Source organism: Gekko japonicus, unplaced genomic scaffold (assembly GCF_001447785.1).
Source record: "Gekko japonicus isolate JY-2015 unplaced genomic scaffold, Gekko_japonicus_V1.1 scaffold838, whole genome shotgun sequence".
Lineage (NCBI taxonomy): Eukaryota > Metazoa > Chordata > Lepidosauria > Squamata > Gekkonidae > Gekko > Gekko japonicus.
Window position 1 is genome coordinate 734097 of NW_015177034.1, and position 16644 is coordinate 750740.

Consider the following 16644-nt stretch of genomic DNA (forward strand, 5'->3'; position numbering starts at 1 on the left):
AGATCTGTCCTCGCAGAGGAGGGAGAGCTTGTACCTGAATAAAACTTGGTCTTAAAGGTGCCACTGGACTGTCTTGGACCAGGGGGCCGGGGGGGGGGGCTCTGCAGCTTACCTGGCTGATTCTTGCTCTGACTGAGGGCTGCTGGGAGCAGGGGGCAGGGCTTGTTGCATGTGCCCGCCCCCTGGGCTCTTTACTGCCGGAGCTCCGCTCCTGTGACCTCCTGCAGGAAATGACCCCTGCTTACAAGCATTGTGCAGGGGTTTGGACTAGATGATCCTGGAAGTCCCTATGATGACAGCAACACGACACCCACAAGCCTAAGCAGCGCAGGGACTCCCTGCCTCCCGGCCCACCAGCCCCTGGCTTGACTCACCCGGCCCCGGCAGGTGACCTCCTCCCCCTGCATGAGGCAGGTGCCCACGGCAATGTAGCCCTTCAGTCCCGACACCGTCTCCTCGCTCTTTAGGGCCACTGTCTTCATGCAGGTCACGTGCTCCCACTCCTCCAGGTCAATCCTGCGGGTGGGGAGAAGTCAACGGGGGAGAGCCCTTTTCCATCACCTCTCCCCCCCCTTCCCAAAGGCGGCCCAGCTCCCACGGGGACTTCCAAAGTCACCAGCTGGGAGACGGGAGTGAACGATAGCTTCAGAGGGGAGCCGTGTCGGCCTTCAGGAGAACAGAAAGATCGTAGCACCACGGAGAGTGAACAAAACATTTCAAATGGGACTCCCCCCCCCCCCCCCCCCCCCCTGCTCTCAACAAACAGGGTCCGCAGGAATTAAGACCGACAGAAGTCAGGGTTCTCAGCCAAAGTCCCCCTCCCCAAGTGAGATCCACAAAGCATCCTCACGGCAGACCGTTGTACTTTGCCAGGCGTTTCAATACTCAGGAGCAAAGTAAGCTAGCTCAGTTTCTTAGCCTCCGGCGCACACATTTTTGTCCCGGCTCAGGAAGGAGGGGGGCTCCAGAGCAAACTAACTGATGCAGCAGCCCAATCGCTCGCTCACAGCTTCAATGCCGGCAGCTCAAAGTAGATGTTTTGCTCACAAGACACCACAGCTTAGAGGGAGCATTTGCTCAGGAGCGCTTATGAGGGTTACAACCAGTGTTCCCTCTAAGCTGAGTTAGTGTGAACTAGCTCACTTTTTTTTAGCCTCTGGCTCACACATTTTTGTGTCAGCTCCAGAAGGAGGGCTCTGGAGCAAACTAATTTATGCAGCAGCCAGATCGCTCGCTCACAACTGTAATGCTGGTAGCTCACAAAGTAGAATTTTTGCTCACAAGACTCCACAGCTTAGAGGGAACATTGGTTACTACAACAACACCACACTGAATAATACACTTTCAATCCACTTAAGCAATCATTTGCAGACGGATTTTGCCATTTCGCACCGTAAAAGCCAGTTGCAAAGTGCATTGAAAGTGCATTATTCAGTGTGTGTGTGTGTGTGTGTGTGTGTGTGTGTGTGTGTGTGTGTAAGCAATGGCGTCCTTAACAGCTTGGATCCCACAGAAATTCTCCAACGCTTGGGAAGGGGAGGCCTTTTCACCGGTTTCCCTCTTGCGCTGCATACCCCTGATTCACGACGTCCCCAGGGATCCTTCATCCCCCGGACCAGTATTTGGGGCTTCGGTGGAATGGGGGAGGGGATAAAGTCCCACTCTGCTGATGTGCACCTTTTTTGCATTTCCTTTGCTTCGTGTTGCAAAACTGTTGATCAAACACAGCCTTGTGCACCAAGGCCGCAAAGCAGATGATACCTCCGAAAAGGTGATGACTAAATAATAATATTTAGAAGAAGAAGAAGAGAAGATTGGATTTATACCCCACCCTTCACTACCCAAGGGAGTCTCAGAGCGGCTGTCAAATTCCTTTCCCTTCCCCTCCCCACAACAGACAGTGACTCCGAGGTAGGTGGGGCTGAGAGAGCTCTGGGAGAACTGTCGAAGAAGAAGAGGAGGAGGAGGAGGAGGAGAAGGAGATTGGATTTATCCCCCGCCCTTCACTCGGAGTCTCAGAGCGGCTCACAGACTCCTTTCCCTTCCCCTCCCCACAACAGACCCCCTGTGAGGCGGGTGGGGCGGAGAGAGCTCTTGACAGAAACGGCTCTTTTTCAAGGACAGCTCTTATCAGGACTATGGCTTGCCCAAGGCCATCCAGCCAGGTGCAAGTGGAGGAGTGGTGTGGGATCAAACCTGGTTCTCCCAGATTAGAGTCCGCGCACTTCACCACCACACCAGACTGGCTCTCACAGCATCACTGGCTCCGGGCCTCATCTTCAGCTGCAGCGGAGAGAAACTCTCCTCCTCCTCTGGCCCTCTCTGACGCCCGCTGAGTGACTCTCTGCCCTGCCCAGTCACCCCAGGGCAGTGAGCCCACCCGGCTGCTGTTCCCACCCATCCCGGGTGCCGTACCCAGTGCCAGGCTGTCCTCAGCCCTGTCTCCTCCCGTCCCAGGGAGAGCACAGAGGCTGCTGGAGACGGGATCTGGCTGCCCCGCGCCCGGCCCTCCAGTGCTTCTCACCTGGTATTGGGGATGGTCTCCCAGCTCACCGGAGAGATCAGCTGAATGGAAAAGGCCTCCTGCAGAGGGTGGATGTAGCGGTCATCTGGTGATGGGGAGAAGAAGGGGGAGGGGGCTGAGCTCACACGCCAAGGGGCACCCCCCTTCAGCAGATTGGGGTCAAGGGGGAAAGGCCACTGAAGGGGAAACCCACTTTGCCTGCTTCTCAGGAACCAGCCTCAAGACATGGCCAGCACAACGGGAAACCCCTGATGCCAAAGGCTCTTCCTGACTGAAAGGGGCATAACAGGTTAGGAACATAAGAGGAGCCATGTTGGATCAGGCCAATGGCCCCTCCAGTCCAATACTCTGTGTCACACAGTGGCCATCAGAGGGTCCACCAGTGGGGCCAGAACTCCAGAGACCTCCCACCCTTGCCTCCCAAGCACCAAGAAGACGGATAACATAAGAACGTAAGAGAAGTAATGTTGGATCAGGCCAGTGGCCCCTCCAGTCCAACACACTGTGTCAACCTAGGGGCCATCAGGAGGTCCACCAGCAGGGCCAGGATGGAGCAAAAACTCCACCAGGAATGACTCTGCAGTTGGGCTTCCCAGACAAGAGAGGCAGTGTGATGTAGTGGTGAGAGCGGCACACTATGATCTGGCAGGCCCAGGTTCGAATGCCGGCTCTGCCACTGAGGTTTTTTTTTAATTTTTATTTTTATTTATTATTTGATTTATATCCCGCCCTCCAGCGCGGCTAACGATTAGGGCTCAAGGCCGTGCTTAAAACAGTTAAAAACAAGATTAAACAACACAATAATACAGTAAAGTGCTGGTGCTCCAAACGTCCATGATTCCAAGACGGGTTCTGGCAAGATAGACCCAGAACAATGACGTAAGCTCCAAAGCGACTCTGCCATCCAGTCTTCGTCCCAGGGCCGTCTAGCACCCTGATGGTATCCACACCTTTGTGGTGGTGGTGCGCTGGTGGTATAGTGGCGGCAGCGGCTCCTACTCAAAGGCCTGGCGGAAGAGCTCCGTCTTGCAGGCCCTGCGGAACTGCGCAAGGTCCCGCAGGGCCCGGATCTCCTCCACCAGGTAGGAGCCGCCACCAAAAAGGCCCTGGCCCTGGTTGCCACGAATTTGACGTCCCTGGGGCCCGAGGTAACCAAAAGATGAAGGGCCCCCAACCGTAGTGCCCTTGGGGGAACATATGGGGAAAGGTATGCCGGACCCTGGCCATCTAGGGCTTTAAAGGTAAGAACCAGCACTTTGAAGTGAATCCGGTACGCTATTGGCAGCCTTGTTTGGTTGGCTTTAGCCTTGTCCTTGTCACCCTAACCTGCCTCACCGGATGAAATTGGGGGGGGGGGGAACACCCTTTATAAGGTACTTTGGGTTCCCACCAGGCAGAACACCGGGGCATAAACATCTAAATCAACGAAATGGCTCTGCGCAAACTCACGTACCTCGCTCGATGGTCTCGAATTCCTTCTCCTCTCCTGTCATGCGAGGGATCCTACTGCAAGAGTTGTTGATGCTGGTGGCCACGGCGTAGACCTGTCGGGATAAGCAAATCTGTTCCATACTGGTGGAATGAGCTCCCGGAAGACATCAGGGCCCCGCGGGACCTCCCACAGTTCCGCAGGGCCTGTAAAACAGAGCTCTTCCGCCAGGCCTTCGATTAGGAGCCGCCACTGACCACTGACTACGTACCGATAACATCTGAATGGTTAACATCTGAACTGTTAAGGCCCTCTCTGTTAACCTGAATAACAACAGCCAGTGTAATTCGACCCTATGGGATGCTACCGCCATCAGCATTTTATCTTTTTATATGTATTTATATGTATTGATGATTGCGATTTCTTGCATACTACGTTATTGCATTGTCTCAATGCATCTGTTTTTTAACGTATTTTAGCCTACTGTAAGCTGCCCTGAAGGTGCTGCGGTGGCTCAAGTAGTTAAGACGCTGAACTGCAGGCTGCAGAAGGTCGGTAGTTCAGCAGTTCGAGACCCAAGTGCGCCACATGATGCAGTGAGCTCCCGTCTCTGGTTCCAGGTCCTGCCAACCTAGCAGTTCGAAAGCAAGAAATTGCAAGTAGATAAATAGGTACCACTTCAGTGGGAAGGTACCAGCATTCCGTGCGCCTTGGTGTTTAGTCATGCCGGCCACATGACCACGGAAACGTCTTTGGACAGCGCTGGCTCTTTGGCTTTGAAACAGAGATGAGCACCGCAACCCTAGAGTCGGACTCGACTGGCTTTCGAGCAAGAGAAAAGCTGCCCTGAGCCTGCTACACAAGGAGGGCGGGATATAAATCGAATCAATCCATTAATTAATTAATTAAAGTAAGGGGGACAGGCCATTGAGCCAACGAGGAACACGCTTAGAACACCCTGCAGCGAGCTCCTGATTGGCACCCCAGATAACACCCGAGATGCCAGATCTGCACAGAACACTTTGTTCTTTTGTCCACGAAAGAGAGTTGTGCTTGTAGTTCTGGAAGAAGACAGCCTACGTAACCAGTGTTTAAGCTGAGTGAGCGTGAGCTAGCTCACCGTTTTTTAGCCTCCAGCTCACAGATATTTGTCTTAGCTCAGGAAGGAGGGCTCCAGAATAAACTAATTGCTGCTGCAGCCAAATCGCTCGCTCACAACTTTCATGCCAGGAGCTCACAAAGTAGAATGTTTGCTCACAAGACTCCACAGCTTAGAGGAAGCATTGTACGTAACATAACGCAGAGTTCCCAGTAATAGACAACGCGCAGAGTAATAGGCAACGCACCTTGGACTCGACATGGTAGGCCACGTAGTGCACAGTGCAGCGCAGGGGAATCTTCCGGACGGGCCACGGCGCATCATAGGACAGGTAGGCAGGCAGGACACTGATGCGCAACTCCCCCTGCAGCACAAAACACCAGCGGGTCTTCGTTGTTCATAATGCCCCCCACTGAGTCCCCCCAACCCATCCCAGTGCAGCCAGGGCACACAGCAGGCTGCCTCAGGCACAGAAATGTGGCAGGAGATGAATCAACACTACTTAAAGGACAAAGCGGGAGACCTCGTGGGCACGCCATGAAATGGCTGAGCGGTCGGGTTAGAACGGATGAAAGGAAGTCCTTCTTCACCCAAAGAGTGATTAACACACGGAATTCACTGCCACAGGAGGTGGTGGCGGCTACAATCATGGATGGCTTCTAGAGGGAATTAGATAAACATCTAGAGCAGAGGTCCATCAGTGGCTATTAGCCACAAGGTAGAGATAGGGACTCTCTGTCAGGGGCAAGGGATGGTCTGTATTCTTGGTGGCTGGGGGGGGGGGGGGCAAAGGGGGGGGGTGATTGATTGTCTCGGTCTGGGGCAAGGGATGCTCTGTCTTCTTGGTGCTTGGGGGGGGGGCAACAGTGGGAGGGCTTCTAGTCTTTTTTCTAGTCTTCTGGTCTTTTTGGCCACTGTGTGACACAGAGTGTTGGACTGGATGGGCCATTTGGCCTGATCCAACATTGGCGTCTCTTATGTTCTTATATAGAGCAGAGGTCCATCAGGGGCTATTAGCCACAAGGTATAGATAGGAACTCTCGGTCTGGGGCAAATGATGCTCTGTCTTCTTGGTGCTTGGGGGGGTCAACAGTGGGAGGGCTTCTGGTGTCCTGGCCCCACTGGTGGACCTCCTGATGGTCCCTGGTATTTCTGGCCACTGGTCTGATCCAACATTGGCTTCCCTCATCTTCTTATGTTCACCAACGCAAGACCACCTCTGCTCACCTCTGGCCTTGAAAACCCCACAATCCTGGGTTCGCCATGTGTCTGTTGCAACGTTACAGCACGCAATTGTTATTAAAGAAGTAAAGCAGCAAGTAATAGGGAGGGTGGCTCAGTGGTTGAGACGCTGAACTGCAGGCTGTGGAAGGTCGGTAGTGCAGCAGTTCGAGACCCGAGTGTGCTGCATGACAGAGTGAGCTCCCGTCTCTGGCCCCGGCTCCTGCCAACTTAGCAGTTCGAAAGCAAGAAACTGCAAGTGGATAAATCGGTACCGCTTGGGCGGGAAGAGAACAGCGTTCTGTGCGCCTTGGTGTTTAGTCGTGCCGGCCACATGACCACGGAAAAAGTCTTCAGACAGTGCTGGCTCTTCGGCTTGGAAACGGAGATGAGCACCGCAACCCTAGAGTCGGATTCGACTGGCTTTCGAGCAAGGGAAGCCTTTACCTTTAATAGGGCGGGGCAACGTCCCTCAGGGGCTGCGTACCTGCCGGTTGAAGTAGAGGAAGCCCTTGGGGCAGTTGACGTTGTGAAAAGGGGCAAAGGACTCAATGGGGCCATCGATGGTCATGGGGTGCAGGCGCAGGGCCCCCCGAGAGGTCACCAGCAGCCAGTGGGGAGAGGGGCCACAGATAAACACCTGGAAGGAGAAAGCAAACACCTGATTCGGGCCCGTAGAAGTCAGCACCAGTGTTCCCTCTAAGCTGAGTGAGTGTGAGCTAGCTCACAGTTCTTTAGCCTCCGGCTCACACATTTTTTTGTCTCAGCTCAGGAAGGAGGGGGCTCCAGAGCAAACTAATTTTATGCAGCAGCGAAATTGCTCGCTCACCCCTTTAGTGCCAGTCGCTCACAAAGTAGAATTTTTGCTCACCAGACTCCACGGCTTAGAGGGAACACGGGTCAGCGCCCCTCCTTCCCCAAGAAACACGGACAAGCTTCCCCACACCTTCCCACCCCAGACAAGCTTCCCCACACCTGCCCCCTCCACAAAGTGCCTCCAGTCCACTTGATGCTGTGCCCTTGCCACCCGCCACCCCACCTCCGGCGAAAGCCTCACCCCGGAGTAGCCGTAGATATCCTCGAAGAAGCGGAAGCGGGCCACCCGTCCCCGGCCGGCCCCTGACTCCTCCCCGCCAGAGCTCTCCGTCTTCTTTTTGGACAGCCTGGGCTTCTTCTCTCGGAAGTTGATGTTGTGGGGGACCTGGTCGGGAGAAGGCAAAGGGTGGCCGTGAGCGGCAGGCGCGAAGGGCTGGTGGACCTCAGCCGGGGGGGCTGTCCTGGGAAGAGGGGAGGCCCGGGGGCACGCTGGAGCGCCGGGGGTGTGTGTGTGCCCTTACCTTCTTGAAGCGCACTTTCAGGTTGGTCTGGGCCAGCTGCGAGTCGTGGTTAAAGGCTTCGTAGATGAGCAGCTCCTGATCTACGTGAACCTGCCAAGACGAAGAGGGGAAAAAGGTTTGGTTCCCCGTCTCCCTTACGCTCTCCTGCTTGCGGGCAGGGACTCGCTGGGCTGGGGGGCTGCAGCGGAGCGCTGGCGTTCAAAGTGCGTTCAAAGGGAAGGGAACAGAACACCCACCAAGAAGGAAGGCTTCAGGGCATTCCAACGCCTTTTTGCTTCCGCACAGGCCCCCAGAAGCACCCCGGTGCCGGCACAGAGCCAACGTCTCTCCCCTCTGAGAACACAGAGAGGGGTCCCTAACAGTGCTCCCTCTAAGCTGTGGTGTCCTGTGAGCAGAAAGTCTACTTTCTGAGCTGCCGACATAAAAGTGGTGAGCAGGTGATTTGGCTGCTATGTAAATCAGTGTGCTCCGGAGCCGTCCTTCCTGAGCCAAGGCAAAAATGTGTGAGCCGGAGGCTAAAGAACTGGGAGCTAGCTCACACCGACTCAGCTTAGGGGGAACACTGGTCCCTGGAGGCCCAGGAGGCTGACCTGAAGAGCATCTTCATTCCCTTCATTTACACCCCACCTTTCTCCCCAGCAGGGAACCAAAGACGCTGAGAAGAAGAAGAGATTGGATTTATACCCCGCCCTCCACTCCCCAAAGGAGTCTCAGAGTGGCTGACAAACCCCTTTCCCTTCCCCTCCCCACAACAGACACCCTGGGAGGTGGGTGGGGCTGAGAGAGCTCTGACAGAAACTGCTCTTTTTCAAGGACAGCTCTGAGAGAACTGTGGCTTGCCCAAGGTCATCCAGCCAGGTGCAAGTGGACGAGTGGAGAATCAAACCAAGTTCAACCAGATTAGAGCCTGTGCACTTCACTACACCAAACTGGCTTACATTGCTCTCCTGTCCTCCATTTTATCCTCACAACCAATGCTCCCTTCCAAGCTGTGGAGTCTTGTGAGCAAAAATCCTACTTTGTGAGCTACTGGCCTTAAAGTCGTGAGTGAGCTACTGCATAAATTAGTTTGCTCTGGAGCCGTTCTTCCTGAGCGAAGACAAGAATGTGTGAGCTGGGGGCTAAAAAACTGTGAGCTAGCTCATACTAACTCAGCTTAGAGGGAACACTACTCACAAACAACTCTGGGAGGTGGGTGACGCTGAGAGAGGGTGATGGGCCCAGGGTCTCCCCGCGAGCTTCCATGGCAGAGCGGGAATTTGAACCTGACACTCCTCTAGCCCAGGAATACCCAATGTGGTACCCTTGGGCGCCTGCCAACACCTTTCCTGCCACCCACCAAGTGTTTTCAGAGAGTGGGTGGGGCCAAGTCAGGCACCTGGCCCAGCAGGGTTTCTGATTGGCTGACTGGGCAGATGAAAGTAATGTTCCAGCGGCAGCTGCCGCCACAGTGTTGGTTTTATTCTCTTTTCCTCCTCTTAGCCCCCTTTTCTGCTCAGTGTAGTGGTTAAGAGCACGGAATCTAATCTGGGAGAGCCGGGTTCGATTCCCCACTCCTCCACGTGCAGCCAGCTGGGTGACCTGGGGTCAGTCACAAGCTCTCTTGGAGCTGTTCTCTCGGCAGTTCTCAAAAGAGCTCTCTCAGCCCCACCTACCTCACAGGGTGTCTGTTGTGGGGAAGGGAAGGGAAAGGAGTTTGTAAGCCGCTCTGAGACTCTGTGAACGGCGGGATAGAAGTCCAATCTCTTCTTCTACTTCTCCTCCTCCTCCTCTTCTTCTCCTTCCCCCCCTGCCCTCTGTGTGTGTGACTCCACCTCCCTGCTGGAGTCACTTTGTGGTTGTGCCCCCCCACCCTGTGTCAGAATTCCCAAGGTGCCCACAGGCTCAAAAGGGTTGGGGAGCCCTGCTCTACCCACTATGCCACCCTGGCTCTCTAAAAGCTCCTCCCCAATATAATTGTGGCAGGCTCCTCCCGAGGAGGTGGAAGACAGACCAGAACACAGGAAAAAACAAAACCCAGGGCCCTGCAGTCAGAGAGGCCAGAAGATGGTGAAGGTCTCCCGTCCCTCCTCCCCGCGAGGTCGTTGCTGAGCGTGTGGGAGAAGACGGGCCTCGGGAGAGACCAGAAGCCGCCCAAGTTTCTTCAGGAAAGGGGCCCTGGCCGGGGGTCCATAGCAACTCGCCCCTCTCAACTCTGCGTAGGGAAAAGCGAAAGGAAAGTTTACGGCTCAGCTTTCCTGGGTGCAGACGGGGCTGGACTCCTCTTGTAACGCCAGCCCTTGAGAGCGGCAGCTCAGCTCGTGAAGAGGATGGCATGTTTCAATGGCTGCTACCTGACTTCAGGAGGAAAGACTACAGCTTAGCGACAGAGCCTCAGCTTTGCACGCAGGAGGTCCCAAGTTCAATCCCCAGCAGCACCTCCAGCAGGCGATGGGAAAGGCCTCGGCCCGAGACCCTGGACAGCTGCTGCCAGCCTGAGTAGACAATTCTGATCCTGATGGACCAAGAAGCTCTGATTCTGTACAAGCCAGCTTCCTGTGTCCCTGTGACTTGCTTGGACTAGGGGACTACTAAGAACATAGGAACATAAGAGAAGCCAATGTTGGATCAGGCCAGTGGGCCCATCCAGTCCAACACTCTGTGTCACACAGCGGCCAAAAATACCAGGGGCCATCAGGAGGTCCAGCAGTGGGGCCAGGACACTAGAAGCCCTCCCACTGTTGCCCCCCCCCCCAAGCACCAAGAATACAGAGCATCCCTTGGCCCAGACCAAGAGTCCCTATTTATACCTTGTGGCTAATAGCCACTGATGGACCTCTGCTCCATATGCTTATCTAATTCCCTCTTGAAGCTGTCCATGCTTGTAGCCGCCGCCACCTCCTGTGGCAGTGAATTCCACATGTTAATCACTCTTTGGGTGGAGAAGGACTTCCTTTTATCTGTTCTAACCCGACCGCTCAGCAATTTCATGGAGTGCCCACAAGGAGTTCTTGTCTTGTGAGAAAGGGAGAAAAGTACCTCTTTCTCCACCTGCCCTATCCCACGCATAATCTTGTAAACCTCGATCATGTCACCCCTCAGCCGTCGTTTCTCCTACTCTAGCAGGAGGGCCGAGTCCCGGGGCTCACCAGCAAGTACGGGCGGCTCTGCCGGTTCCCCAGGGCCACCAGCAGCACTTCCTTCACCAGCGGCATCTCGGTCTGGCGCACCACCTCTTCCTTCTTGGCCTCGCCCTGGGTGGCCGGTTGCCCGAAGGAGCTGTCCACCAGCACCCGCTGCCCCATGGGGAAGTTCTTCACGAGGAAGACCAGGCGCCAGTCGGGCAGCTGGTAGATCTGCAGCAGGGAGAGAGACGCGGGCACTAGCAGCCCAGCTGGGACCCAGCGGAGTGGCCCCCTCCCCCCTGGGGCACCGTCCAGGCCTTACCTCCATGGCGCCGTTCTCCCGCACCAGCACGCACCAGTGTGTGGGTTCCACCTTGTACTGGTGGGGGTCCCTATCGGCCGACGGCAGGCTGCAGCGGCGGGGCTCCTCCTTGGCGGGGCTGAACAGCGAGCTGGAGTCCCCGTAGAGCATCTCTTCCTCGTCGTCCACCGTGTTGCTGCGGCAGATGGGAAACAGCTCCGTTGGGAAGGCCCCCGTCTGCTGCAAAGGCTAATCTAGGCATGCAGGGCTCAAGGCTGTATCGCCCAGCTGCAGACTGGGAAAGAGGCGGAACCCGTGCTTCGGGGCAGACGCCTGGGACTGGAAAAGGCTCCAGGACTGAACCACGACACCAGTTTGGTTAAGTGCACGGACTCTAATCTGGGAGAACCGGGTTTGATTCCCCACTCCTCCATTCGCAGCTGCTGGATGACCTTGACCAAGTCTGTCGGAGCAGTTCTTGAAAAGGGCAGTTTCCCTGAGAGCTCTCTCAGCCCCACCTACCTCACAGGCAGTGTTCCCTCTAAGCTGAGTTAGTGTGAGCTAGCTCACGGTCTTTTAGCCTCCAGCTCACACATTTTTGCCTTCGCTCAGGAAGGATGGCTCCAGAGCAAACTAATTGATGCCGTAGCCAAATCGCTCGCTCACGACGTTAATGCCAGTAGCTCACAAAGTAGAATTTTTGCTCACAAGACTCGACAGCTTAGAGGGAGCATTGCTCACAGGGTGTCTGTCGTGGGGAGGGGAAGGGAAAGGAGTTTGTGAGCCGCTCTGAGACTCCTTCGGGTAGTGAAGGTAAAGGTAAAGGTTCCCTTGCTCGAAAGCCAGTCGAGTCCGACTCTAGGGTTGCGGTGCTCATCTCTGTTTCAAAGCCGAAGAGCCAGCGCTGTCCGAAGACGTTTCCGTGGTCATGTGGCCGGCATGACTAGACACCGAGGCGCACGGAAGGCTGTTACCTCCCCACCGAAGCGGTACCTATTTATCTACTTGCAATTTCTTGCTTTCGAACTGCTAGGTTGGCAGGAGCTGGAACCAGAGACGGGCGCTCACTCCGTCATGTGGCACACTCGGGTCTCGAACTGCTGAAGCACCGACCTTCCAAAGCCTGCAAGTTCAGCATCTTAACCACTTGAGCCACCGCAGCTCCCAAGGTAGTGAAGGGCCATGGGGGTATAGATCCAACCTCCTCCCCTACTGCAAGGATCAGTGAATAGATCAGGGGGCCCCCAACACGGTGCCCGTGGACACCATGGTGCCTGCAAAGCGTTTTTAGAACTAGGGTGGGGTCGGGGGGGGACTTCCTGCCCAGCAGGCCTTCTGATTGGCTGTGCAAAATCAATATTAGTTTAGCTGCAGGTGCTGCCAGAATGTCGATTTTATTCTCTCACACACTCTTTTTACAGAGTGTATTTTTTAAAATTACTATTATTTGTGCACCCTACACTTGGGTTTCCACTGTGTGTGGCTCCGCCTCGTGTGGTAGCCACTTTGGGGTTGGCTCCGCCTCCCACGGCAGCCATGTTGTGGTTGAGCCTACCACCCTGAGTCAGAATTCCAAAGGTGCCTCTCGGATTAAAATGACTGGGACCCCTGGGATAGATGAATGACCTCGCGACGGTGTTCTTTACCCTGCGGCTTCCATCAATCCCAGAGACCTGGCGACTCACCCAGAATCTAAGAAAACGAGGCCCTGCCCTTCTCTCCTACCTCCTCTCAGCTGCACTCAACTGTCACACCTGACCCCAAGAAGGCAGCGCTCTAAATTGCCCCACCTGATGTCTTGGATGGGTGTCTCGGACTCCGACTGGCTCCTCAAGGAAAGCTCATCCCGCGAGCTGGACGAGTGGCTCTCGGTGCTGAACATGCCGCTGACGTCCCGATACACACAGAGCGCAATCACCTTCGATTGCTAGCGAGGAGACAAGGAAACAGCGGATCAGCACGGGATGGGTGGATTCCCACGCAAGCTGAGCTGGGTGGAATCGGATGCAGCATCTGATACCCAAGAGGAACCTCAGCTTTTAAGCCCGTCGTCCCACTTCGCCAGCACCTGCACAGGTGAGGTCACACCCCGAATGTCAAGGAAGCTCAATTTTCTCTTTCTAAAACACGTAAATACAGAGCTGAATGCAAAATAATCTGTGCCATTCAAGCAAATTTGCCTGTGCTCTGTGTTATTTACTTAAAGGGACGTAGAGGGGCCCATGCCAACGCTCCCTCTAAGCTGTGGAATCTTGTGAGCAAAAATTCTACTCTGTGAGCTACTGGCATTAAAGCTGTGAGCGAGCGATTGGGCTGCTGCATCAATTAGTTTGCTCTGGAGCCATTCTTCCTGAGCTGAGACAGAAATCTGTGAGCCGGAGGCTAAAAAACTGCGAGCTAGCTCACACAAGTTCAGCTTAGAGGGAACACTGGTCCATGCAAAGGGGTCCACCCCCCCCCAAAAAAAAACCCTCTGCAGTCTGGAAAGATGTTTCCTCTGCAACCAATCATACAGGGTAGTAAAGGTTCCCTTGCTCAAAAGCCAGTCGAATCCGACTCTAGGGTTGCGGTGCTCATCTCCCTTTCCAAGCCGAAGAGCCAGCGCTGTCCGAAGACGTTTCTATGGTCATGTGGCCGGCATGACTAAACACCATGGCGCACGGAACGCTGTTACCTTCCCACTGAAGTGGTACCTATTTATCTACTTGCAGTTTCTTGCTTTCGAACTGCTAGGTTGGCAGGAGCATACAGGGTAGACACCTTTTTAAAAACATAGGTGTTTCAGATGCTAACATCTGCGCCACATGCCAAAGGCTGCACCTGCTCAGTGTGACCAAAAGCCCTGGTATTGTCAGGTAGCCCTGTCATAGATCTGGAATGTGGAGGGGTACCCTCCTTCTCGTTCCCAGCTCACTCCTGCTCAGCTAACTGTGCGCTATCTTATGCTTGGCCTTGTAGACGTTCCAGCTGCAGTTTACACGGCTGGGAAAGTTAACGGTTTTTAAGCTTTACCTGCTTGCCTTGCTGCGCGCGCGAAACGTATCTATTGGCTTATGCTTCCAGGGGAGGATGTTTGATTTCACTATAAGTCAGAGGCCCGTATACTGACGGCCATTCCTGACACAAGCTGTACACGTGTTCTTTAGTACCGGAGGCACTAATAAAGCAGTTATCTTCTTCTGAAGCCCTGTGTGGTGTGACCTGACTAAGGAGCCTGACAGGTATGCGCAATGCCGAGCAGCATCGAGAAAGACGCCTCCCCGCCCCTCAGCAGTGATTACGACCAGCTCCTCCACGTGCTCGAAGCCCCTTACTCACGTGGTGCAGCTGCGGCTTCTGCAAGGTGAGGCGGTGCGTCCGGCCCCCGTAGGTGTCGCTCTTCAGCACAAACATCGTCACCTGCCCCTCGGAGCTCATGATGACCACATAGGGGTCGGCCACAGCGCAGTGCACAATCGGCGAGCCGAGATCCACGGGGATGAAGTGCAGCTGGTTCACTGCGAGGCACAGTCAGAGCCACAGTGTTGGTGCCTGATCCAACACTGGCTTCTCTTCTTATGTTCTTAACCCAGTTTATGTCCTCCCCCCCCCGCTCTCTTTTCCCACTGGCTCGCTTTGCGGGACAGGCGCTCCCTCACGGAAGAGGCACCCTGAAGGCAGCGCCGGAGCGCCCGGCAGCACTCACCGCCTTCCAGCAGGCGGATGCCCAAGGGAGACACCTGGACGATGTAGCGGTTCTCGCCAATGTTGCCGGCATACACGGTGGGCCCCTGCGTGGCAAAGCCGCTCGTATCCAGCTCCATGATCTCCTGGCCAGTCTGTAGAATCTGAAGAGGCAAAAACCGGGGGGAAGGGGAGGCAACGTGAAGGTCAGCAGAGAACTGGCACTCCCATTCGGGCTTGGAAACACATCAACGTTTGTGTGCCTTTACTGAACATAGCAAGATCCAAACATGAAGCTGGAGACAAAATGCCTGGTGACTGACCCATCCAGACACTGTTTTGTCTCAGACACAAGTTCAGGTAGGGGACAAGAATATTTATGAGCAGCCCTCTCATGGGGCCGGAGCTCTCTGGAGCCCCGCTCCGGGAGTGACCAGCCCAGGGGTCGGGGCGGTCACATGACCAAGCCCCGCCCCCTGCTCCCAGCAGCCAGCCCTGTCTCACCCGGCTGGGTTTGGGAGCACAGCCGGCCGGCCAGGCAGCAAGCAGGGGGAGCCGTGGGTGGGAGGCGCCCGGCCACGTGCTGGCGCAGCCACTGCCAGGGACAAAGCCCGCCCGGGAGTCGCCGCCTGCAGGGGGAAACCGCCGGATGGCCACGGCTGGAGCGCCAGGGGGGGAGGAGGACGCCACCACTGCCGCGATGGAGCCCTTCTTGGCCGAGGTGAGCGGGTGAGCTAGCTCCTCGCGAGGAGACGCGCCTGAGACGGAGCTGGGGCCGGGGGGGCCGCCAGGAGGGGCTTCTCCTTCTCTTGGTCGGGGCGGAAAGTTTGCAAGCCTCTGCCGGCGCCGCCCGCGCCCCCCTGACCGACGCCACTGGGATTGTGCGCAGGGTGTTGGTGGTGGGAGACTGGCCAAGGGAAGGGAAATGCGTGATTGGAACTCGCGGCCCGAGCCTAAGCGGCTTATCCAGCTGCCGCTCTGCTCCTCGTGTTCCGGGCGGGACCCGCCGCTTGTTTTGCTTCTGCTTCCCCGCGGATCCCGGTGTGGTCCGGGAACGGCCCCCCTCGCGCTGCCGCTCTTTTCCCCCTGCAGGCCCTGCGAATGGCCATGGAGTGCTTCAGGGAAGGCGGGGGTCTTTCCGGGCTGCTTCCTTGCGGTCGTCGTCTGTGTCCCTTGTTTGTCCCTGTCACTGCGGGGGGGTGTGTCCCCCCCGACGTGTTCTGCTCTCTCGAGTAGACCCAGAGGAGCCAGACTCGACCGGAAAAGTGGGGAGGAGGAACACAGGTGTGCACCCGAAGCCATAGGGACACGCGCGAGGGAAACCAACGACAAGGCAGGAGTGGCCCTCGGTTGGCCCCAGGCCGGCCCGGGATTGAGCTCCGTCCCGCTTCCATGTCTGGCTTCCCAGCTTCGCAAGCAGCTTCTCAACGCTTCGCCAGGGCTTTGCCGGGGTTCAGGTGGAAGTGTGGCCGAGAGGAGCCCTTCCTTCCAGGACTGGAGGCCCGGCCCAGACGCGCCCGCCGGAACTGGAGGGAGGGAGGGAGAAGGCCTCCTGGTGGGAATGGCTGGCAGAGATGTGGGTGTGCACGTTGTATTCCGGGAGGATCGCTGCTGAACAGCGCAGCCCTGACGCGCAGGCTTCCTTGGGGAGGCTTCCGAGGATACCCGCTTCGGTCTGCCCCCAGACAGGCTTCACTCGGGCTGGATCGGGCCCTATGGGTGCCTTTTGTCCGTCCCCCTCCCGCCATCGGGGTGCGCAGCTGGGCGCGCTTCTCGGGCCGTGGGACGCAACTTCTGTGCTGCACTGAGGTCGGTACGCCGACAAGGCTCCCCCCCCTTTTTTTTGGCTGGGCTCACTGAGCACATCTGTGACCTGCAGTGCCAGAAGAAAAGCGCCAGCTTCGCCAGGTTGCCTGCGCGCAGAAGGGGCGGGAAAGAGTTTGCTCGAAAGCCGGGACGTGGAGAA

The 16644-nt window shown here is 56.2% G+C and overlaps 1 protein-coding gene across 1 annotated transcript in view; it reads right to left on the bottom strand.

Annotated features, from left to right (window-relative positions):
• The window catches only part of CPSF1 (cleavage and polyadenylation specific factor 1), a gene marked incomplete at its 5' end in the record, with an annotated part of 46937 nt that overhangs the window by 11656 nt on the left and 18637 nt on the right, over window positions 1-16644 (bottom strand). Inside the window, 12 exons of the mRNA XM_015427956.1 lie at window positions 375-516; window positions 2525-2609; window positions 3978-4068; window positions 5300-5416; window positions 6761-6913; window positions 7331-7474; window positions 7611-7700; window positions 10739-10945; window positions 11037-11211; window positions 12806-12942; window positions 14334-14512; window positions 14701-14842. Coding sequence (XP_015283442.1) covers window positions 375-516; window positions 2525-2609; window positions 3978-4068; window positions 5300-5416; window positions 6761-6913; window positions 7331-7474; window positions 7611-7700; window positions 10739-10945; window positions 11037-11211; window positions 12806-12942; window positions 14334-14512; window positions 14701-14842 — 1662 coding nt within the window. The remainder of the gene's footprint in view (window positions 1-374; window positions 517-2524; window positions 2610-3977; window positions 4069-5299; window positions 5417-6760; window positions 6914-7330; window positions 7475-7610; window positions 7701-10738; window positions 10946-11036; window positions 11212-12805; window positions 12943-14333; window positions 14513-14700; window positions 14843-16644) is intronic.